We start from the raw sequence: 25,733 nt of genomic DNA, 5'->3' as shown, positions 1-25,733 counted from the left end.
ATAAACGAATAGATCTATTGAAGGTTCTCCTGATCATTATGACACAGAGTTAGTTATCCTAGGTCTAGGTGCCTGAGAGTACTTTGTTGTTGTTTTCAATAATTAAAATTTTTTTTCAATTACAGTTGTCATACAGTATTATATTAGTTTCAGGTGTACAACCTAGTGATTAGATTTTTATATAACTTAGGAAATGATCATGCTGATAAATCTAGTACCCATCTGACACCATACATAATTATTAGAATTTTACTGATTAGATTCCCTGTGCTGTACTTTACATCCTGTGATTATTCTGTAATTACCAATGTGTACTTCTTAATCCCCTCACCTTTTTCACCCATCCCCCAACCCTCCTCCCATCTGGTAACTATCAAAATGTTCTCTGTATTTATGAATCTGTTTCTGTTTTGCTTGTTTTGTTTTGTTTTTGTTTTTGTTTTTGTTTTAGATTCCACGTATAAGTGAAATCATATGGCATTTGTCTTTCTGACATTTCATTCAGCACAATACCCTCTAGGTCCACCCATGTTGCAAATGGCAAGATTTCATTCTTTTTATGTCTGAATCATATTTCATTGTATATATATGCCACTTATTTATCCACATATCTGTTGATACATAGTTAGGTTGCTTCATATGTTGGCTATCATAAATAATGTTGCAGTGAACATATGGATGTATATGTCTTTTCAATTTAGTGTTTAGGGTTTTTGTGGATATATACCCAATATTGGAATTGCTGGGTCCTTTATTTTTGTTCGTCTTTTCCATTTTATGCTTTTTTAAATTGTTGATTCTATTAAGGTTGTCCCAACTTTTTCCCTTTTGCCCCCCTCCAGCCAGCCCACTCCTCTAGCCCAGTCAGTCCCCTCTCTGTTTTCCATGTCTATGCATCATTTATTCATGTTCTTTGACTAGTCCCTTCCCCTTTCTTCCACCATTCCCCTCTCCCTCCTTTCCTACAGCTATCAGTCTGTTCCATGTTTCCATGTCTCTGGTTCTATTTTTCTCATGAGTTCACTTTGTTCATTAGATTCCAGTTATAAGTGAGGTCATATGGTATTGGTCTTTCACTGACTGGCTTATTTCACTTAGCATAATAGTCTTTAGTTCCATCCATGCTGTCACAAAAGGTAGGACTTCCTTCTTTCTTTCTGCTGTGTAGCTGGGTTCTTTTTTATAGTCTTTGCCTCAAGTCTGTTTTGTCTGGTGTAAGTATTGCTACTCCAACCCTTTTGTTCGTTTTCCATTTTCATAAAATATCTTTTTTCTTCCCTTTAAGTCTGTTTGTGTCTTTTGATTGGAGGTGAATATCTAGGAGACAGCATATATAGGGGTCTTGTTTTGTTATACATTCAGTTATTGCATGTCTTGTTTGGAGCATTTAATCCATTTACATTTAAAATGATTGTTGATATGTATTTGTTGCCATTTTTTATATTTTTTTCTTCTTGAACTTTAACATATTTTATAACATTGGTTTGGTGGTGAGGAACTCCTTTAGCTTTTTCTTTGTCTTTTTCTTTTTTGTTTTCTTAAGATTTTTTAAATTTATTTTTAGAGAGAGGGGAGGGAGCGAAAAGGAGAGGGAGAGAAACATTGATGTGTGAGAGAAACATCAGTTAATAGCCTCTTGCACACCCCTGACCAGGAACCTGGCCCGCAACCCAGGCATGTGCCCTGACTGGGAATTGAACCAATGACCTTTCCATTCACAGGCTGGTGCTCAATACACTGAACCACACCACCCAGGGCTCCTTCAGCTTTTTCTAAATGATAGCTTTTCTGGGTAGAGTAATCTTGGTTGTAGGTCTTTCCTTTTCATCACTTTGAATATTTCCTCCCAATCCCTTCTAGTTTGCGAAATTTCTGTTGAGAAATCAACTGACAGTCTTATGGGAGCTCCCTTGCAGGTAACTAACTGCTTTTCTCTTGCTGCTTTTAAGATCCTCTTTTTGTCTTTAATCTCTGACATATTAATTATGATGTGTCTTAGTGTGGGCTTCTTTGGATTCATTGTATTTGGGACTCTGTACTTCCAGGGCTTCTATGTCTTATTTCCTTTTCTCGGTTGGGTCAGTTTGCCATCATTATTTTCTCAAATAGGTTTTTAATTCCTTGCTGTCTCTTCTTCTAACACCCCCATGAAGCAAACGTTAGCATGCTTGAAGTTCTTCCAGAGACTCATTAAACTATCCTCAGTTTTTTTTTCTTTTTAATTCTTTTTCCTTTTGCTGTTCTGACTGATGTTTTCTGCTTATCTTACAAATCGCTGATTTGATCCTCTGCTTCATCTACTATATTATTGATTCCCTATAATGTATTCTTCATTTCAGTTATTGTATTCTTTTTTTCTGATTGGTTTTTCTTATGGTTTTTATCTTCATCTTTATGTTTTCTATCTCTTTGTTGAAATTCTCACTGAGTTCATCTGCTCTTCCCCTAAGTTCATTGAGCATTCTTATAACCCATGTTTTGAATTCTGCATCTGGTAGATTGATTGTCTCCATTTTGTTTAGTTCTTTTTTTTGGAGTTTTATTCTGTTCTTTCATTTGGGCCATGTTTCTTTGTCTCCTCATCTTGGCTGTTTCCCCATGTTTGTTTCTATGTATTAGGTAGAGCTGCTACATCTCTGGGTTGGTAAAGGGCCTAATGTAGTAGGGCCCAGTGGCACATCCTCCTTGGTCATCCAAGCTGGCATCTCCCATGGGGGCTGTGTACACCCTCCTGTTGTAATTGAGTCATTGGCACTGTTGTACATCAATGGGAAGAATTTACCCTCAGGCCAGTCGGCTGCAAGGATTGGCAGTGATCACAGCAGAGGATTTGTTTTGCAGGGGCTGACCCCATAGAGCAAGACTAGCTTCATTGGGGGCTCTGGTGACAGTGAGTTTGCCCCTTGAGTATGTTGGTCATGGAAGTGTTTCAGTGGTTCTTTGGTGTGGTCTGAAGCTGTCCACTGGGTGTGCTGGCTCTGGGGCCTCCCAGGAGGTACTGCCTGGGGTCACCCTGCACGAGCTACAAAGCATTATGCAGGTAGTTCCTACTTGTGCTGGATTTGGAGGTGTGCAGGAGAGGCCAAGCTACGAACCAAGGCCAACTGCCTCTAGTGCTGGGCCTAGGGCTACTTCATAAGAGGTACAGGGCACTCTGAGGCCAGATGCTGCTTGTTCAGGACTTCTGGGCCTTTGAGAGATTTTAGCAAAGTTTGCAGTATGAGGCAAGACAGGCTATTTGTTTGGGTATTCCACTGGAAATGGCTTGGGTGGGCTTATAAGTTGGGTGGGGTGGGGTCTCTGGGAATCACAGCTGTTAACTATGTTGATGGAGACTCAAATATGGCACCTGTCTGCCTGGTCTTTGAGGGGAGGGCTCAGCAAAGGATCAATGACTTCTGCTTGGGATAAAGCTGCCCCTCTAGTCCTTACCCAGAAGCCAAACAATTCAGCTCCTCCTCATATGTTCCTGGCATCTTTCAAGTTGCTGCCCAAGCGCTGAGGCTCAGAGTGAGTGCATGTGAGTTAAGTCCATGCATGGTCCCTTAAAGAGGAATGCTTGGAACTCCAGAAGCCCTTCTCACTCAGCTGTAATCCCCACTGGTTTTCACAGCCAAAAGTCATGGGGACTTCTCTTCCTGGCACTGGAACCCTGGCCTGGCGAGCCTGATGTTGGACTAGGACCCCTTGCTCCTTGGAATGGGATCTGGCAGCTGAGGTACCCCTTCTGATTTTATCCATCATACATGGGCATGGGACCAGTTCATTTCGTGTCTCCACCCCTCATACCAGTCACTGTGTGGCTGCTTCTTTGTATCCTTAGTTATAGGACTTCGGTTCAGCAAGATTTCAGGTGATTCTGGTGATGGTTCTATAGTTTAATTCTAATTTTGATGTGGTTGTAGGACAGAGTACTGCATGTACCTATCTGCCATCTTGACTGAAGGCTCCAGAGTACTGTGTTCTTAGGAGAGGGGAGATAAGCTCCTCAGTATACCCTAAAATCTAAAGCATTAGATCCAGGAGAATGAAGTTTCCATTTTCTTCTAATGGTTCTATTGAGCTGAGCCTCTTCTTAGGCTTGAAATTTATGGAGAGCCTTGGCTACAAGTATGTAGGGGTAGAGTAAAATAGTTATTTAGCCCTAGAAAATACTGATCAATCTTAGGAAAAACTTGGCATAGCACATGTTGGTAGGATCAGAAGTTTACTTATTTAATTGATCACTGTATTTTGACAGTGATTTTATAACTTTTAAAATAAATTAAACAATTAAATGCATTTCAAATGAAAGGTTTTAATCTGTTGTGGTTGTGACAGAACAACTTTTAGTGACTTCCAAGATAAATTATGGAATGTGTTGCTTGAGAAAATATACGACTGTTTTCCCCACTGCCATATTTATGTTTTTAAGAATATTGAGGTTGAATTTATAGGCTGTAAAATTCAGCTTTTTAAGCATAGTTTTCTAAGTTTGGACAAATGGACATAGTCATATGACTACCACCACAAACAAGATATGGAATTTTTCATTATCACAGATTCCTCTATGCCTCTTGAGTACAATCCCCTACTTTCTCCCCAGTCCCAAGTAACTACTGAACTGACTTGTGTTTCCATAGTTTTGCCTTTGCCAGAATGTCATATAAATGGAATCATATTAAATGGTGTGTAGCCCTTTGTGACTACTTTCATTTTGCATAATGCTTTTGAGATTCATCCATATTATTGCATGCTAATCAAGAGTTTGTTCTTTTTTTTGCTGGATTGCTGGATAGTATTTCACTGTACAGATGTAGCACAATTTGCTTATCCATTCATTAAGTCATCGGCATTTGTAATATTTCCAGATATTGAAGATTATGATTAAGCTGCCATAAATATTTGTCTATATCTTCGTGTATACACGTTTTCCTTTCTTTTCAATAAAAGCCAGGATTGGGATTGCTGATTTGTGGGGGAAGAAATTGTTAAACTGTTTCCAGGTTGGCTGTATCAGTTTTGCATTCCCACTGGCAGTGTATTAGAGTTCCAGTTGCACCTGTTCCATGTCAGCACCTGGTATTCTCCTTTTTCTTTTAGATATTTATATCAGTCCACAGTGGTGTTTCATTGTGGCTTTAATTTGGAATTTTTAGTAGTTAATGATTTTGAACATTTCATGGGCTATTTGCCATCTGCATTGCTCTTTTGGTTCAAACCTTTTTGCCCATTTTATTGGAATATATATTTTTTTATTTTGGAAGTTCTTTATATATTTTAGGTATGTCATTTATTAGATATGTAATTTCTAAATATTTTCTTTCAATCTGTGACTTGTTCTTTATATTCATAATAGTGCCTTTTGAAGAGTAGAAGCTTCTAATTATAAAGGCTGGTTTATCAATCTTTTTACAATTTGTGGGTTCTTTTTTTTCTACCTATGAAATCTTTGCCTAACAAAGTCTCTTAAGAATTTTGCTATCTCCTTTACCTTTTCCTGTACGCCTTCTGCTTCCTCCATATCCCTCTCAAACACACAGGCCCCACTGCATTTCACCTTCAACTTTAGAATCTTGGGGAAATTAAATAGGAGTGGATGCAAAGTATAAAAGATTTAGATTTAAGTATTCTGGGCTGTAAGGATTAAAAAATATATATAGCAGATTTTAGAGAATATAAAGAAAGCCACATTTGAATCCCAGATATTGTATAGCAGTCAGTCTGTTTGCTTTGCCAATGATCAAGAGGAAGCTTTCATGTGAAGCAGTCAGAATATAAATTTATACATATCTAGCTTCTCTGTAGAGAACTTTTTCTGTGACATTGTGCACTCTAATGCTTTTGAGTCTCCCTTTACCCCAGTTACCACAGTTATCAGTCGTTGCTCATCGCATGTGACACAATATCAGATATTGAGTAAGTTTGACTTTGAGGCAAAAATATGATAGTAGCATCCTTGTTCTCACTGTGCATTCAGGGAATATAGGTTGGATGAAAGGAGGAATATAGGCAAGAGAGCAAAGTCTTCAGAGAGATGAGCATAAATAATACTTTAGATTTTAAGTATCCCTTAGTATTTCTTTTTTAATCTTCACGCTTATTGATTTGAGAGGTGGGGAGGGGAGAGAGAAACATCAGTGTGAGAAAGAATCCGATAGGTTGCCTCCGACACTTGCTTGAGCCTGGGGTCGGGAATCGAACCAGTAACCTTTTTGGTGCAGGGGATGACACTCCAACTTATTGAGCAACCCAGCCAGGTTTCCCTTAGTATTTTGGGGGGTGCTTTTCACGTGGCTGTGTAGCTACCTTGTGATGTAGGCAATAACTATTATATCTTTGTGTGTGTGTGGTTAGACAATCATAGTTTACAAAGTGATCCCACTGATACTTCATGTACCCACCTGGCACCATATTTAGTTGTTAAAATATTATTGACTATTCTATATGCCATACTTTATATCCCATGACTATTTTGTAACTACCAATTTGTACTTAATCCTTTCACCCTTTTCACCTAACCTCCCAACCCCTCTCCCCTCTGGCAACCATCATTTTGTTTTCTGTATATCTATTAGTCTGTTTCTGTTCTGCTTGTTCGTACCTTTTGTTCTTTAGAGTCTGCATTTAAGTAAAATCATGTTATTTGTCTTGGACTTATTTCACTTAGCACAATACCCTCTAGGTCCATTCATGCTGTTGTAAATGCTAACATTTCTCTTTTTATGGCTGAGTAGTATTCCATTGTGTATATGTTCCACAGCTTTTTTTATCCACTTGTCTGTTGATAGGGTACTTGGGTTGCTTTCATGTCTTGGCTCTTGTAAATAATGCTACAGTGAACATAGGGGTGCATATCTCTTTTCTATCTAGTGTTTTGGGCTTCTCCGAATATGTACTCAGAAGTGAAAGTGCTGGGTCATAAGATAGTTCCATTTTTAACTTTTGAGGAACCTCCATACTGTTTTCCACAGTGGTTGTGCCAATTTGCAATCCCACCAACAGTGCACAAGGGTTCCCTTTTCTCCACTTTGTCTTTTTCATAGATAAATTCTCTGCCCTGTCCTGAATTATTCAGGTAAATACATCTGTGCTGCCTGCCATGGAACATGCTACATAAAGTTGCCCTTGTAAGGGGCTGCAGTACTGAATGTCAGCCAGGTCCTTCAGAGCATATGCTCACGTGGCTTTCACGGTGGTCATATGTGCAAAGTGTGTGTTTCCTCTATCCACCACCTCTGAATGCTTTTGGCCAGCCTCTCTCCTAATCAGCAGTGACATAAGCCTTTGAGCCTTGGTATCAGCTGCTCAGTGGATGACTCCGTACTTCCCTGAGGACTCCCAGACTACTCCAGCGCTCCCCAACATGAACTCTTTCAGTGCCAGAAATGCTTTTAGTCAAGCTCTCCCAAATGACTTTCCAAATTTGGTGACAATTCAAGTCATTTTCTCATATTTTAACAGATGAGGGTGTGGGGGTATGGGTGATAAATAGAAACTAAAGATCAGGGAAGTCTATAAAATTACTGTCAGAGCCAACATTAGGTCTTAGATCTTATGATACCCTTTTCATTTCCAGTATAATCTCCATGGGTCTGTTTTTGAATGGCAAGTGACTGCGTCATTTCTGGAATGGGACTCAGTGGGACAGAGGGACAAGAATTAGCCCAATAAACTGCTATGATACAGACTTTTAGGTGAGCTCATATTAATCTTGGGCCTTAGGAACTGTATGTGAGTTGTTGAAAGGGACTGGGAATCACTGGTTTCTTAAACTCCTGTGGCAATCAATGGCTTAGCTGTTTGCCTTAGCATTTAATATAGTAATTAAATAGAAGGCAGTTAAGTCTCATGTGTTTGATGGATATGAGATAGTAGCTCACTGTTGTTTTAATTTGCATTTTCCTAATTATAGTGAATTGAGCACTTTTGTACATGTTTATTGGCTAGTCAGGTTTATGTTCTGCCAAGTGCCTATTACATCCTTTACTTTCCTGTAGAGTGATTGTATATTGATTTGTAAGAGTTATTTGTATATTCCTGATACTATTTTTATTTATTTTACAAATATATTTCTAAGTCTGGTTATAAACTTATTCTCCATAGTAAAATTTTATATGCATGTTATCACAATTTCTATGTTCTGAATTTTTAAGTTAATGTTTTTCCCCTTTTTCTCTCTATAGGTTATGAACGTGATTTCTGATGAAACTGGATTGGAAAAATTTTCATGATCTTTGTATATTTATATATAAATATATTTTAAAATTTTGCATTTGACTTAAAGTGCCATGAGAAAATTTGCATATTGCAAGGTGGTCCTAGCCACCTCCTTGATTTGGGTACTCTTGGATATGTTCCTGCTGCTTTACTTCAGTGAATGCAACAAATGTGACGAAAAAAAGGAGCGAGGACTTCCTGCTGGGGATGGTGAGTGACATTTTACAGTAAAACAATTGTTTTGACAAACATTTCATTGGGTTTTTTATTGTTGTTTTTGCTGTTGTTAACTAATTTGGATACATTAAAACTTTAACATTTTTAGATTAATAGTAATCCTTGCTTTCCTATATATGATGATCTCTAGTGGATTCTTCCAACAGTTAAAATTATTGAAGTATCATGTATAGAATTTCTAAATTCAGTTTTTGTGTTCAGTGTTAAATGTAGTTAATTTTCTGGAATTTGTATTATGTTACCAAATAATATAAGAAATCTCAGTTGGAACTATCAAAATTGTACAGATTGGTTCAATGCCATAATGCTGAGTGGAACATTAAAATTGCATTTATCAAGTATCAAAAGATATTTCTCCTACTTTCCCATCTTGTCCTAGGGGAGGAGTCATTTTAGATAGATGTGAACTGGAAAGTTCTTTTGATGAAGGGAGGAATAATAATGTTGTATATAATTCCAGTTAACACTTTCAGGGATAGCTTTTAAGAAGATGATGCTATAGAATAAGGGCTGCAGTGAGAACACTGCAATACCTGGTGTGGAAGAGAAAGGAAACACAAATATGAAGGATCTGGGTAGGATGTACTGACATTTTTGGCAGAAGACACTCGAAAAACTCAGTTTTGAACTTCTTGTGTTTAACAAACAAATGCTGCCTTTTTTTTTTTTTTTTTTTTAACATAATGAAAGTGACTTTGCGTTGTGAGTCAGTAATTCAGCTGTTCTTGGCTCTGAACTCCGATTAGTTAACAGAATATCTGCCTCTACAGTAATTCTATTTTTAGAAATTATGTGTAAATGATTACTGTTTTAACATGAGTTTTATTTGAGTAACCACATTTAAATATTTTATACTTCATAATGAGGGCACCTGGTTCCCTAAAATTTATAATCTTAAATTATCCTTTTGTATTGGTAAATATGCTTACTTAAAGTAATTTTTATAGATGGGATTGTATAACTAGTCGTTCATTTAATCTTGAGAAATTTGCCTAAAAATAGGATCAGTTGCCAGCACTGGACCCTCGTAATACCTAGGCTAACACCTAACTTTTAAATTTCGCTTTCCTCATAAGTTTTAATAAAATACATTTTTTTATTCAAAGTCATCCTATTTGCTGACTTCCCTGGTTTACTTTATGACCCTATTGTTTAGTAACTTTGTTGAATGACAAAGTGCTGCTTCCTGAACTGTAACTCTCTGTCTACATTTAAATCAAAGGGCAGGTATTACCATTCACCAGTAAAAGACTAGGATGTTTTTTCCCTTACCCCACCGTAATTCATTGCTGTTTATAGTAGGGGCTCATGGTGTTCTATCTTAAATGCAAAGGCATGGAAGTAAGAAAGAATGGGACCTGTAGTGCATGAAGATCCACTTGGTAAATGGTTTAAAACTCCGATTTGTGCTGGGCATTGTAATAGGTGCTAGTAATAGACAGCTCAACAGTAAAAAGACAAAATTTTTCCCTTTGGGGAACCTGCAGTCCAGTAGGAGAGAAAGAATAATAGTAAAATACTGACATAAGTTGCATAGTAGAGATGTGCATAAGAACAGAAAGAAAGGGACACTTGGGGCACCTAGGAAGGTGCAGTTAAGGAAATATGTTGAAGTTGAGTAATACCAGGTTTGATGGGTGAGGGTTACACCTTCTAAGCAAAGGAAAGAAGCACGTGCAAGATAAGCAAGTGCAAGAACAGAGTTGATGGATAGGAGAATGTGAGGAAAGAACTCAGATGAAGCTTGGAATGTTCACAGAGGCCACATCATAAAAGGTCTTTATAGCATGCTAAGGGTTTTAGACTTCATCCTGTAGGCAGTGGCATGCCCTTGAAGGGTTTTAAAAATGGAAGTGGAAATAAGTAACTTGATGGGATCTGGACTTTCAGAAGTTTGGTGGTCATGGGGCTGATGTTAAAGTGGCTACACAAAAATTCACCAATTTTGATAAGTTTTTTAAAATGCACACTGATATGACAGCTGTCACAATACAATCCTAGCAAAATTGTTTCGAATCAAGTTAAAGACAACTAAGCGCTACTGGAGCCATCGTATGGAAAAAACCAAACAAACTTTTTGCCCAACCATTAGAATAAGATTAATTATCCTTATGGTAATGCTAAAGGCCTCTTATAAGATTGTTATTAATATACTTAACAATTTTCTAAGATTCTTACATTTACTTGTTACTTGCCTACTTCAAGTACTACAGGAGGCCAGTCTTTGATTATCCAGGGGTTGTTTTTTTTTTGTTTTTCTGAGTAGTTTTCTCTCATAGTTTTATACTTATATTTTATACTCTAGGCTGAGAATGGCAAACTTCTATTGCTAGGAATTAGAATGGGGTCCCCTTGATAAAATCAGAGTACTGTAGGTTATGTCTTGGAAATATTTTTGCTACTCTTCTGCTTTCCAGAATTAGGTCATTCCTTTAATTTATAGATTTGGATGTTGTATAGAACATTCAGTACTTTCACAGATGCAATTTCAAGTAGGAACTGCTCCTTTATGCCAGTACTATACTTGATTTTCAGATCATTAAAAATGTTCATAAATCGGGTTTTCTTGTGCATATACTAGAATTATTTCAACTGTGAAACATTCGAGAACCTATGCAAACATAGTTTACTGAAGAAACTTATATGATGAAAGATCTAAAAATGTTATTAGTGAATGCTTTCAGAAACTCTTTATTACATATTTTTTACATGTTTAGCATTTTATATACCAATCACATTATAAATAAATTCAGCATAAAATTGGAGTGAGGGTTGAAACTGACAAGGACATTGAGGTAGCAGAAAATTATCACTGAGTTTCTTATCTATTCTATTTTGTTTTTCTTTTTTTAAATCAAATAACTTGCAATATTCTTATCTTACATTCCTTTGTTTTATAAATACTTATTTTATATAGCACTAAAAACACAAAAACATTCTAACTACCATTGTAAGCCACATCCCAATCAGATGTTAAAATATTTAAAAACAGTAAAAGGAAAAATATGGTGCATAAAAACAGTAAAGATGGTAGTTGTGTAATAAGATAAGAAAATTCTTTGGGAGAAATGATTATAGTCTTTTACTGGTATTTTTTTCTCCAAGAGTATCATATAACTTTATACCTCTTTTTCTTACCTCCATGAGAAAAATATAAATTAGTAATTTGTAAGATTTATTAAAGTACATTCAAAAATATCTCATGTGGTTTGTATATGTTAATTATATTTGGTGTCATACAGAGGGAACCTGTAGTTTTCTTGGTAATTTAGTTTTCTAAAGCATTGAATGTCTCTACATTGTCATGTAAATGAAGTTTAACTGAAGTATAAAATATATTTGTACTCAAAATAATACCTTGAAGTAACACTTTAGTCACTGCCTTATCAAACTTGATTTGATTTTTAGAAATGACCCATGTGTAAAATTTTATGCCAAGAAAAGTTTTTTTTAGTTCAGGAAATTGATGATATCCAAACCCCATTTTAGTTACTTGCAAACAAAAATTTCACTGAACTCATTTTTAATTTACATAAAATACTGGTTTATAGAATACATAGAAAGTTACTGCTTATCATCTTTTCTGTTAGTTACTTTTTAATATTAAAAGTGCATTAGTCATAAAAATATTCACTAACCACCCACATTTTTCTCCTGGCCTCTTTGCCAAAGAAAAATAGTTAACACCAGTCCATTTAATTTTTCAGGATATTGTAATTTCTGAATTAGAGTATTTGGTAGATTTTGTAAGTCATGCAGTAGTTTTGATTAATTATAATTTTAAATGTGGCTGTGAAATCTCGTGTGTGCCCTTAGGTTAAAGTATATAATGTGGTCATTATATTTGATATTCAGATTATTAACAAGTACCAGATGATCAACTTTGTAAAATATTGCAGCAGCAGGATTGAATATATTGTATCATTTTGCCTGAATTAAGATCTCAAGGTCAGAGTTTTTTACTTCAGAGTGATGGGGCAAGATTTTAACTTTCTGGTCATATAGTCTCTTATGCAGTACGGAATAAAATTTATACTTACCAAGTTCTTATAGTAATAATTTCTAGAGTCCTCCTTTATGCTCCCCTAATCCCATGGGAAATTTCAGAAACAAACAAAAGTAGAAAAAAATAGGAAATGTAATTCTCATATACCCACCATTTGGCTTCAACAGTAGTCAACTCAGGACTAGTCCTGTGGCATGGATACATGGATATCTCTTTCTTTGTCCCCCCCACGCCTAGCCTTGGTTATTTTTAAAGAAGAAGAAATTGGGTTCTGAGACTTTTGGTCAAGATGGAGGTGTAGGTAGAGATGCTTCGCCTCCTCATGCAACCATAGAAAAATTTACAACCAGATCTCAAAAACAAGTAACAACCAGAACCATCAGAAAATCAAGCTGTAAGGAAGTCCGATGACCAAGGATTTAAAGAAGCCACATTCATTCAGACAGGTAGGAGGGGCAGTGTTGCAGACAGGAGGAGAGGCGATGTGGCACAGAAAAGCAGTAGCGGTGGAACGAATGGTCCCACATTCATGTGTGGTGGATAAAAACTGGGAGGGATACGCTGAGAGTGAGTGATCCCAGCCTCAGCCGAGATCACACAGTCCAGGGTTCTGGCACTGGGAAGATAAATCCCGGTAACTTATGGCTGTAAAAACCATTGGGGGTTGGGGTGGCAGAAGGAAATGCCACATTTTCACCACTCAGAGGGTCCACATGGCTGGAAGGGTACCAGTCGTACATGAGAAGTGGGTGAAGTGACTGGAAATTGGGCACATGCTGGGAAAATTGCCAGAAGCCAGGCAGTGGCACTCTCCCTTCTTCGATCGGCCCCACCACACAGAGAGCCACAAAGTGGTGAAGCAGATTGCCTTGTCCTGGCATTAACCTAAGGCTCCAGTCCACACAATTTACAATTGCCTTTGCTATACAGGCCACACTACTTAGATGGAGTAAAAGTAGCTCTACCTAATGCACAGAAACAAACACAGGGAGGCTGCCAAATTGAGGAGGCAAATAAATATGGCCTCAATGAAAGAACAGAACAAAACCCCAGAAAAAGAACTAAAGGAAACAGATAACCAACCTATTAGATGCAGAGTTAAAAACAGTGGTGATCAGGATGCTCAGAGAACTCCTTGTGTATGGCAAAAAAATGAAGAAATGAAGGTTACACTAAGTGAAATAAAAATGTACAGGGAACCAACAGTGAAGGGAAGGAAGCTGGGATTCAACGATTTGGAACAAAAGGAAGAAATAAACATTCAACCAGAACAGAAAGAAGAAGCAAAAATGCAAAAGACAACAACAAAAAAAGAGTAGAGGCTTAGGAACCTCTGGGACATCTTTAAATGTACCAACATCCGAGTCATAGGGATGTCAGAGGAGAACAGGAAGAGCAAGAAATTGAAAGCTTATGTGAAAAAATAATGAAAGAAAACTTCCCAAATTTGGCAGAGGAAATAAATACACATACAAGTTCAAGAACCACAGAGCGTCCCAAACAAGTTGGACCTAAATAGAACTACACTAAGACACATCATAATTAAAATGCCAAAAGCTAAAGATAAAGAGAGAATCTTAAAAGCAGCAAGAGAAAAGCAGAGAGTTACCTATAAAGGAGTTCCCCTAACACTATCAGCTGAGTTCTCAAAAGAAACTTGGCAGGCAAGAAGGGACTGGCAAGAAGTATTCAAAGTGATGAAAAGCAAGGACCTTAAAACTAAGACTACTCTTATCCAGCAAAGCTATCATTTAGAATGGAAGGGCAGTTGAAGTGCTTCCCAGACAAGATAAAGCTAAAGGAATTCATCATCACCAAGTCATTATTACATGAAATATTAAAGGGACTCATTTAACCAAAAGAAGATAAAAACTATGAACATAAAATTGGCAACAAACTCACAACTATCAACAACTGAATCAAAAAAACAAAAACTAAGCAGACAACAAGAACAGAAACAGAATCACAGGTATGGAGATCATTTGGAGGGTTATCAGTGGGGAGCGGAACCGGGGATAATGGGGGACATGGTGCAGGGATTAAGAAGCATAACTGGTAGGAACTAAACAGACAGGGGGATGTTAAGAATAGTATAGGAAAGGGAGGAGCCAAAGAACTTACACGGACAACCTATGGACATGAACTAATGGGGTGGGAGAATTGCTGGAGGGAAGGAGGGTACTGGGCAGAGGGGGGCAAAAGGGGAATAATTGAGACAACTGTAACAGCATAATCAATAAAATATACTCAAAAAAAAAAAAAAAAAAAAGCAAGAAACGGAGTTCTCTTTCCCAGTTTCCCACAGTGAGGATTTGCATCCCTTTAATGTTTTTTTATTATGTCCTTCTGTGTCCTATATGTCCCATGAATATGTACGTAGGCTTAGAGGCTTTATCAGATTCAAGATTTCCAGTCATTCCCCTGGAAAAATATGTTGTAGATGGTGTTCTATATAACTTAATACTCCAAAACTGAGCAGCATGATAATGTTTCCATTTTAACTTTTCTTTAAAGCTCCATCTTATACTAAAATAGGACATAAGTAACTGAAGGATGTTTATAATCAAGGCCACTAGATATCTCTCATCTTTATGTTACCTGTGCCATGACGTGAAGTAGAGGACAAGGTGGCTCAGGAGGTGTTAGAGGTTGGGAGAGGATGGGCTCAGAAATGGCTCTCATTGTTGAGGACACAGTTTGAACTCTTATGTTATTAAATAGAAACACAAATCAATTGCTATCAAATTGTTAATTAAGTTTTCTCCTTATTTTTAGTTCTAGAGCCAGTACAGAAGCCTCATGAAGGTCCTGGAGAAATGGGGAAACCAGTCATCATTCCTAAAGAGGATCAAGAAAAGATGAAAGAGATGTTTAAAATCAATCAGTTCAATTTAATGGCAAGTGAGATGATCGCACTCAACAGGTCTTTACCAGATGTTAGGTTAGAAGGGTAAGTACTTAGTGTGGTCCTGATAGAATTTAATTTAATTTGAAAGTAAGTTTTGAATTTCTAATAAATGCATGTTAGTGTTGATTGTTCCCAAAGTGAATGTTATATCACTAATTTACTGCCTACCCCACTTAAAAATAATTATATGGTGATAAATAATACCTCAAATTACTATTGATCATTAGGACTGTGTATTTCAGGCTTTGGAAAATAATTATTTATCTTAATAGGTTAAGATAGTAGGGGGTTTTAAATTTCATTATTGTTACCAAAACCTCCACATTATCAACTTTTTAAAAAAGATTCTCTTAAGTTTTCTGTAACTTAAAGTAGTGAAGTATACAGTTGTAAGTGGAGATTATGAAATTTTTACATATATATATACACCTATCATCCTAATCAAGATACAGAACATTTCCATCACCCCTGAAAGTTCTCTTATGTTTCTAAGTCAGTATTCCCACCCCAAGAGGTAGCTTTTGTTTTGACCTTTCTAACCATAGATGAGTTTTGTTTTGTTTGAACATTTTATAAATGGATCCATACAGTATATATTCTTTTGTGTCTTTGAAATCCATGTTGTTGCATATATCAGGGGTTTATTCTTTTCTGTTGCATTGTAGTGGTTTGTTAATGTGAATATACTATAGTTTATTTGCACATTGATAGACATTTGGGTTGTTCCCACTTTTATATACTATGATTAAGCTGTTGTGAAACTTTTGTGCATCTCTTTTGAAGGGCTTAAGTTCAGTTTCTATTTGGTATGTATTGGATGAAAGGAGTGGGTTATTACATTTCTATAGCTTTAGCACATGCTGCCAATTTTTCCAAGATGATTGTACCAGTTTACACTTTTACCAGCAACACATTGCTCCATATGAAGAAGGTAATACAAAGTATCTGGACTAGAGGACAATAGGCACAGTTAAAAGCAAGGGAACTGCAGAAAACACTGGTGGGTTAAGTGATCATATACATTTCTGAGACCCCTATCTACCATGCCATCTATGGCTCCCGTTAATGCCAGATCCATGCCTTCCCATCTAGGCAAGAGATTGGATCATCTTTCTCAACAGAATTTGACTAGTCCTAGAGAAAAAAAGCACACAGACACCAACATCGGAGATTCTGCAGTTTATGGGACAGCCTAATCACCCCAGTAGAAACTCATAGTCAGTAAGCCTCACTCATATATTCAGAGCTTATATTCAACTTTTTAATCTTCCATCTTTATAACAGTTAACCAAGTAATATTCGACATCACAGGAAACTCTCATAAGTGAAAAGTATAGTTTAAAGCAAACAGAAACAACAACTTGGAAGAACCAAAGATTATTCAGGGAAAAGACTACTTATAAAGAAATAATTAATAATCCCAATGATATAAGAAAGCATATTACAACCATAAAACAAGAACAGGATACTGTTAAAAAGAATACACTGAGAGAACCAAGAAGAACTTTTGGAAATTTTTTGAAAAGAAGCAAAAACTCAGTAGCAAGTTGGAAGGAAATCTTCCATTAAGATGGGCCAAAGAAACAAAGTGATGGGCAATAGTAAAAGCAAATGAAATTGAGGTGACAATCAAGGAGGACTAATATTTGATTAATAGGAGTCTCAAAGAGAACAACAGAAAACAAGGGGTTGGGGAGAGAGAATTTATCCACAAAATTTTCCAGAACTGTACTACCCAGGTTTTCAGATTGAAAGAGCCCATCATGTTTTCAGGACAACAGATGAAAATAGACTGCACCCAAGGCATTATGAATTTTAGAACACAGGGGATCCTATAACTTAGATTTTTAATAGAGAAACTAGAGGTTTTTCTAGAGAAGAAAGGAGATCACAATCAAAGGATCATTAATGAGAATGTCTTCCACTTAGCAACTCTGGAAACAAAGGAGCAAAATTCTAAAGGAAAATATTTTCCAACCTAGAATTTTATATCCATTTAAAGTTACAATCAAATTCACAGGTTAAATAAGGACTTCTTTGGAAATGCAAGGTCTCAAAACACTGGACTGCCACACGTCTTCTCGGGAAGTTACTGGAGAGAGTGCTATACCAAATGAGGATGTAAACCAAGGAAAAGAAGAACATAGGACATGCAAGACAGGAGATCCAACATGTATGAGAGACGTTGGGAATCCCTGTAGGATAGTGAAGGGAGAGAGCCCTGGGTGAGAGTTGTGCAGGCAGAGAGGCAACTAGCCCAGACAGGAGCAGGTTAGAAAACACTCCAGTAGAGCTTTGAGATGTTGAAATTTTATCTGATACAGCTGAATGTCTTTAGAAGAGATTCGGACAATTCATGGAGAGTTTGTGATTGAATTATTAATAAGTACATAGAAAACCATAGCAGGGAAAAAACTTAAAACAATCATTAACTCCAGGGAAAGCTTTTAAAAGTTGTTCAGAGAAAGCAAAAATAATCATAGCTTACTGCATGGCAGAGCTGTGGACGAGTCATATAAGATAACCATTGGATATTGTGCATGTAAAAATGACACTGAGGGGATGGAATATTCAACAAATTGCTTAACTGGTGATTAGACAAGAGAAGCTTCATTGTACTCCCAGATTTTGCGAGCTGTGTATACTTTCCTGAACAGTTTAGGAATTACTGAAGAAAGCTAGAATCTTCAGGGAAGCCTACAGTTAACATTTTAATAATGTCTATGTTAAAAAGAGCCTCAACTATTATTTTTTCTTAGAGTTATTTTTGTAATTTCATTAATTCCCCTAAGCACATAACTACTCTCAACACATTTTATTAAGCATTTATGTTTATTTTTTTTTTTAGTCTTTTATGTGTCTTTTCAAGATACCTTTATTAATTAATAGCTTTTTTTTTTTTTTTAAATAATAGCTTTTAAGTGTATTAGAAGTCACCAGTTTTTGGACAGTGAACAACTTCATGATGTGAGAAATAGTGCTTAAATAGTGTGATACATATGCTGTGCACTGCATTTTGGGCTTGGTGAGGACTCCTTATACTTGAAAATTTTCTGTTTCGTGCAGGATGCTACTACACAGTCCTTCTGGCCAACTAGTGGGTCTTTGTGGGACTAGGCTGCTTGTGGGAGAGAAGGGGGTACAATGTCACTACTACCTCTGAGTAGCCTTTTTGTACCTTCTTGCTCCATCTCTGTGCTGGTATCCTTTTTAAAAAATTATGGAAAATGTCAAATGCATACAAAAAGAGATAATGGTATAACAAACCCTCATGTATTCATCACCTTGCTTTAGTCATTCCTAACAGCTTTGTATTATACCCTCTAAGATGTCCTACAGTCTCCATCTCCTGGTATTGATACCTCTGCGTAGTCTCTTCCTGTATTGTATTAAGGTTGGTCTGTATTACCAGTAGAACACAGTACAAGTGATGAGTGTCACTATCAGGATTATGTTATAAAATACACTGTGGTTTCCAGTTTGGTCTTTTACTCTCTCTTGGATCTTTGGCTCTGGGGTAAGCCAGCTGACATGACAGCAGCAGCCCTGTGGTTTATTGCCTTTTTGTGATCAACCAGGTGAGTGAAATTAGAAGCAGATTCGCCTGTCCCAGGCAAAGACATACGAATTGTAAATATTACTATATATATCCCTGAAAGATAAGGACTCATTTTTAAAATAGGAGAGAAAAAATTATGATACCATTTTCATACCTAAAAAATATTAACAATGATTCCTTAATAACATGAAATACCCAGTTAGAGTTCAAGTTTCCCTGGTCATGTCATGTCATGTATTTTTCTTTTTTTAATAGTGTTTGTACCAGGATCCAAATAAGGTGTACACATTGCAACTTGTAGCTGTGTCTCTTAAATCTTTTTTAGCCTGCAGGTTCCCTCTCTATCTTCTTTTTTCCCCTTACATTTTATTATTTAAACACCAGGTTGAGTGTCTTGTATCTTTCCTTAGCCTGCATTTTGCTGGCTGCATCACTGTGTGTCATTGATTATGTTCCTCAGTTCCCTCTCTTTCCTGTGGAACGGTAAGTTAAAGACGTTTTATACTGATACCCTTGAAGTCAGTAAATTCTGTGCGTGTGGTAGTAAAGACATGAAATATGGTCCGTCATGTGCATCATCATTGGACACGTCTGTTACCTGTCCCATCTGTGTGTTTTTCTTTTGGGTACTCCTGTTAGCCAGGCTTTGGACTGTTAGAATTGATTCCCTTATTCTCGTATATTTTTGTTGTCTCCCCTCCTTCCCCATTTTCTACTTCCAGGGAGAAATCCCAGACTCTTTCAGCAACTTTCTTGAATTTTTTATTACTGAGTCTTTATCATTGCCTGACTTTTAAAAAATATAGACACAAAAATTTGTAATATCCCATTTTTATATATATAAACATTTGTGAGATATTTAGCATAACAGTAGCATTTTCATCTTTGTAGTTTTTAGAGTAATTTTAACTTTGGTTTAAAAAATAATCAGTCCCATGAGGCAGACTGCTGTTAAAGTGCCTGAAAGAGATTGCCATAGTCCAGGGTAATGAAGTGGGGTTTGAATCCACGTCCTCTAACTCTTTAATTCCCTTCTTTTTCTACCTAATGACTGGAAGTTTATTTTCTCTCATTTTTAAAACTATTCCTTTTAATACTAAATAAAATTCTGCAAACAGATTAAAATTACGCATTTATTATAATTTTATTTATTTTTTCATATCAGATAAGCATCCCTAGATAATTTTATAAAGACTAATTGGTAGTTTATAAGGCTAATATGTATTTTGTTTCAGTTAAGTAAAATTTTGCAAACAAAATATCCTAATGTAATTATTAACTTTTTTTGTACCTGTATTTATCATTTTATAAGTTTGGTTTCTACCTGCTTCATGAAATGTAAATTTTTCTGATACAGAAATTTAGTGAATTCCCTAACCTTTTCTGTTGTTTTTTTATCTATTGCCTCAAAGACATGTGTAATAATTTGTAGTTTAAAAATGTACTTTAAATTACTGTCATGAAGTATATTTTATTATGCTTTTATCTTTTACTAGTGATCTATCAGAAATTTTTAAGTAGCCTTTTCTTGTTTTACCTATTAATTTTTTAGCAAAAATGGTTAAATATTCAGAAAGCTGGAAGAGAGAATCTTTGTATCAACCACCAGCTTTATCAAATCTTAGTAAGTTACTTTTTTATATTTTTCATATTTTACTTTTAACAATAAATATAGCTACAGTTAAAACCCTTTTTATGCCCCTCCCCAATTCTAGTCTACTTTGCTCTAACCATAGGTCTAATTTTTGCATTTACCATCTGTGCATATTTTAAAAACAATAAATGCAAAAATCAGACCTAGGTTTCATATTTTAACTTAACACATACTGGTACAAAATATGCACATATCCTTCTGCAGTTTTTGAAAATTGTTTTTTGTTCAGGCATTGATTTTGAGATTCCTGTCAAGGCATGTAGTTCTAGGTCATTCATTTTAACTGCTTTGCAGAAATTCATTTTATGAACACAGCATGATTTATTTATTGTTGTTTGGTTTTATGTGTGTGTGTGTGTGTGTGTGTGTGTATATATATATACACACATATATATATATATATGCCTTTTAGTCATTAATGGACCATGAAACCAATTTAGTATTTTAATTAGTGAAACAGACTAGTAAAGCTATTTTTTCATTAGTCATTGTTTCAGTATGTATGTGCTAGATAGCATAAAATGTACGTATTTGTTACTGTGGGTTATAGTCAGAAAGACCTAAGGTGTAAAATTATTATGCTAAAAGGTATGTGGTCTTTTATTTCATTTGATTTTTTTAAGTGCTCCCATAGTAGTTTTACCAATTTACACTTTCCAGTTGCAGTGGGTGAGAGGTATTTCTATGCATATTTATGCAGAGCGTAATAGTGGCACGAGTGAAACATAATAGTGGCCTGGACTGGGCTGGCACATGTGAAGAAGACTTCAATTCTGATTGCATTTTTTAAGAGGGAACCAACATAATGCTGATGGGTTGGATGATGTGGAACAAAAGAGAAAAGGAGTCAAGAATTCAGGCTATCTGAATTACAGTGATACTTGCCAAGATGGAAAGGAGAGAGAAAACAGAAATAGAATGATAGAAATGAAGAGTACTTATTTAGCATATATTTGTAAAATCCTGTAGTGCTGGGGAGAGGTTGAAATCCTAGTCATCAGGAACAGAATTTAAAGACATGGGACTGGTTGTGGTGGCTTTGGGATTAGATGAGATGAAAAGAGGTGACTGAGAAGAGGAGGAATTTCTAGCAAGAGTCTGAGAAAGATAAGGTGTGATAAGAGGGGAAAAGTATACAGTGCCTAAGAAGCCAAGCAAATGTTGCAAGGAGGAAGTGGTCTACTATCTTACAGGTAAAGTAAATTGATGTCTCTAAATTGACCAACAGATTTCAGTGTGTAGAGGTTGTTGAAATTTGGACAAAATTGTTTCTGGAGTGACAGGGATGAAACTTTATGAAAACAAAAATACGGAAGACTTCCACTTTTTATAATTGTGGCTTTGGTGATCTGTACCAACTCCCCAGTTGAGGACACCTAGAAAGATAGAAAATATAAAAATATCACCTAATTGAAAACATCCAGAGTTTAGAAGGCAGGACTTAGAAGGCAGTGAGGAACTCAGAGCCAAAATATGGGGAAAAATGGAAACCCAGCGAATTGAGCCTAGAATTTGGAGGCCACTTTCTGCCTAGAGTCATTGCTGGATACAGATGTATATATCAAAAAACTAAATAGTGTTTTTAACAGTCTTTTGGTGGTAGGGCATAAAAACTGGAGTCCAGAGCCTCCCACGTGCATGTGGAGGGAAGGTCTGATAGTCCACCTTCTCTAATGCTTTTGTCTTAGGCTTCTATAAGTAATGATGGAATTGAAGGAAATAAACTAACTCTTAAGCCCAACTTCAAACTACCTCAGTGCATGAAACTGAATTAAGGCGATAAGGGCTTACTAGTGCCTCTAGCTCCCTTAAAATTAACTGTCTGGCTTGCAATGTAAAAAGAGCAGACAGCCCTGGCTGGTGTGGTTCAATGGATTGAGCGCCGGCCTGTGAACCCAAACGTCGCCAGTTGGATTCTCAGTCAGGGCACATGCCTAGGTTGCAGGCCAGGTCTTCAGCCAGGTCTTCAGCCAGGTCCCCAGCTGGGGGTGTGCAAGAGGCAACCATACATTGATGTTTCTCTCCCTGTCTTTCTCCCTCCCTTCCCCCTCTCTAAAAATATAACAAATAAATAAAATCTTAAAAAAAAAAAAAAAAAAGAGCAGACATGTGAGGGAACAAGACAACATTGAAGAAAACAAACAATAGGTAATGGAAATAGACCAAAAAGGATTCCAGGTAATGAATGGAGTTATCAGACACAGACTTTGAATAACTGTACATAATATTAATGTGCTCAAGGAGGTTAAAAACAAGATCGAGAATTTCAGCAGAAAACTGAATCTGGAATCTGATAGAAAATAACCAAATGGAAATTTTAGAACTGAGGAAGTACAGTAATATTAAAAACACAATGGTTGGGTTTAGCAGCAGATTACACATAGCTGAATAGAGAGTTAGTGAACTGAGTTATAGATGAGAAGTAAATATTCAGAATGAAGCATGGGGAATTGGAAGTATGGAAAATAAAGGCAAGATAGTAAAAGATATGGGAGACACAATGAGAGGTCTAAAATTAACAAGTTGTAATCACAGAGCAAGAAAGAGAATAGAACAGTAGCAATATTTGAAAATATAAGGGCCAGGAATTTTCTAAAACTGATGAAAGATATTAAGGCACAGAATTAGTAATTCTGATGAACGTTGAGCAAGACACCTGCCACATAATACCTAGGTACATCTTAATAAGACCATTGCAAACCAGAGCTAGAGAAAATAATTGTTTTAAAAAGGGGGTGGTTAGGGCAGGGAAGATAAAGATTACCTTCAAAGATCTAACAGTAAGTTTGACAGCTGACTTCTTTAGGAGAAACAAAGACGGGGGGGGGAAAGCCAAAAAATTATGGTATGGTATTTTTCAAAGGTTGAAAGATAACCACAAGCCTAAAATTTATTTCCAACAAAAGTATCCTTCAAAAGTCAAAAAATTTTAATATAAACAAGTGAGTTATTATTGGCACAAAAAATTCTAATGGACATTCTCTAGGCAGAAGAAAAAAATGATCTCATTGGAATATTCAGAGAACAGAAATGAAGAAAGAGCAATAAAAATGGTAAATATGCCCTGGCTGCTGTGGCTCAGTGGATTGAGCATCGGCCTGCGAACCAAGTGTCATTGGTTCGATTCCCAGTCAGGGCACATGACTAGGTTGCACACCAGGTCCCCAGGTGGGGATGCGTGAGAGGCAACCACACATTGATGTTTGTCTCCCTGTCTTTCTCCTTTGCCCTTTCTCTAAAAGCAGATAAATAAAATAATATTAAAAAAATATTTTTTAATGGCAAATATGTAGATAAATTAATGTCAACTTTAAAATAATATTTCTTGGAATATAAAATATCTATAAAATTAAAATCTAGAACAAAACACTTTTTGGGGGTGGGGAGATGGAGTTAAACTTTTGTGGGATTTTTTTTGTGTTGTCAAGAAGTGAGTAAAAATATCAATTAGTATTAGACTTTAATAAACCAAGGATAGATGTTGTAATTTTTAAGGTAACCTCCAGAAGAAGGTGAACATTGAGGAGTGGGGATAACAGAAATTAGAAAATAATAAATCCAAAATACAGAGAGATTAAACTATAGTATATCAATAATTACATTAAATGGATTAAAGGTTTTGCTTAAAAGACAAAGACTGCTAGATTGGATTTTAAAATTACAATTATATATTGTTATAAGAGTCAGATATAAAAAAGAAATAAGGATATAGGAACATTAAGGGTAAAAGAAGCGAACAAAAATATACCTGACCTATGTTACTATCAGCTAAAGTAGAATTCAAGGCAAAGAAGCATATTTGAGAATACTTATTTAAATTCACCACATTAACAGGAAAAAAGGAGATAAGTTATGTGGTCATTTTAGTAGATAAAGAAAAAGATTTGATAAAAATTTTGTCACCAGTCATAATAAAACACTTAGAATTCCCCAACGGGGAGAAGTTAACTTCTTTAATCTGATAAAAGGATTAAACATATCTAGAAAACAAAATAAAGCCTTACAACAAATATTCACATTTAATAATAATTTTGAAAGCTTTTCCTTTGAGATCTGGAATATTACACAGATGCCCATTAGCACTACTTCTATTCACGCAAGAAAAAAATGGTTGTATGGATTGGAAAGGAAGGATTAAAACTTACTACATGTACTTGCAGTTGACATAATGAAAGTCCAAAAGAATTACAGGTAAAGGATTAGAATCAGTAAGTTGTTTAGCAAGATTGATAATTTTAAGGCAAATATATATAAGAAAAATCTATTGTATTTCTGTGTCAGTTTTCCAACAACAGAAAATAAAAAAATGTTAAATACCATTTTAAAATGCAACCAGAAAATATCAAATATAGGAAACTCTTTAAAGAAAATTCTAAAACATTGAGAGAAATTAAAGACCTAAATAAATGGGGAAATTCCCCATGTTAATGGGTGGATGACTCAGTCTTATAAAAACGTTGGTTCTCTTCAAGTTAAATTATAGATTAGGGTGTTCCCAAACACATTTGTGTGTGTACATATACATTTACAAATAATTTGACAGATTGATTCACAAATGTAACTGGAAATGCAAAGACCCAGGAGAACCAGACAGTCTTATAGAAGAATAAGATTAAGGATTTTTAATAAGTTACCAAGGTTTCTTAGAAAATTAATAATTAAAGATAGTTTGGTATTGTCACATAAACAGATCAGTGAAACAATAAGGAGTTCATAACCAGTCTCTTACTCCTGGAACACTTTGTTTAGGACAAAGGTAGCACTGCATAGCAGGAGGAGAAGGAATATCTTCTAAAGAAAAAAGTAAACCGCTGGGTCAACCTGATACACTTAATGTCAAAACTGAAACTGTACCTTATGTAGAAAAATCGGTTTCATGTATATTACAGTGGTAAATATGAAGGCAAAGCAATGAAGCTCCTAGGGGATCATATAAAGAATTTTTTATGATCTTGGAGTAAGGAAAAATTTCTTCAACAAAACACAAAAAAAGATCCAAAAATGAAGGAAAACTTTTATATAAATGGGACTGCATTAAAGCCTTTCTGTTCATTTAAAAAATCTGTATATATATTGAAAAGGCAAGTCACAGAGAGATGTTTATGATACTCATAACCAGCAAAGTGCTCAGATCCAGAATACATAAAGAACTCCTACATATCAATAAGAA

General features: G+C 35.9%; 1 protein-coding gene across 2 annotated transcripts in view; it reads left to right on the top strand.

Annotated features, from left to right (window-relative positions):
- The window catches only part of GALNT1 (polypeptide N-acetylgalactosaminyltransferase 1), a 124,756-nt gene that overhangs the window by 53,892 nt on the left and 45,131 nt on the right, over positions 1-25,733 (top strand). For both annotated transcript variants that reach the window (XM_090285651.1, XM_090285650.1), the window contains 2 exons: positions 8,166-8,409; positions 15,218-15,392. In XM_090285651.1, coding sequence (XP_090141777.1) covers positions 8,271-8,409; positions 15,218-15,392 — 314 coding nt within the window. In that variant the 5' untranslated portion in view covers positions 8,166-8,270. The remainder of the gene's footprint in view (positions 1-8,165; positions 8,410-15,217; positions 15,393-25,733) is intronic.

The sequence above is a fragment of the Furipterus horrens genome, unplaced genomic scaffold (assembly GCF_987537825.1).
Source record: "Furipterus horrens unplaced genomic scaffold, mFurHor1.1.pri manual_scaffold_8, whole genome shotgun sequence".
Classification (NCBI taxonomy): domain Eukaryota; kingdom Metazoa; phylum Chordata; class Mammalia; order Chiroptera; family Furipteridae; genus Furipterus; species Furipterus horrens.
The sequence above is the reverse complement of the archived record's forward strand: the minus strand, read 5'-3'. Positions and strand labels throughout refer to the sequence as shown.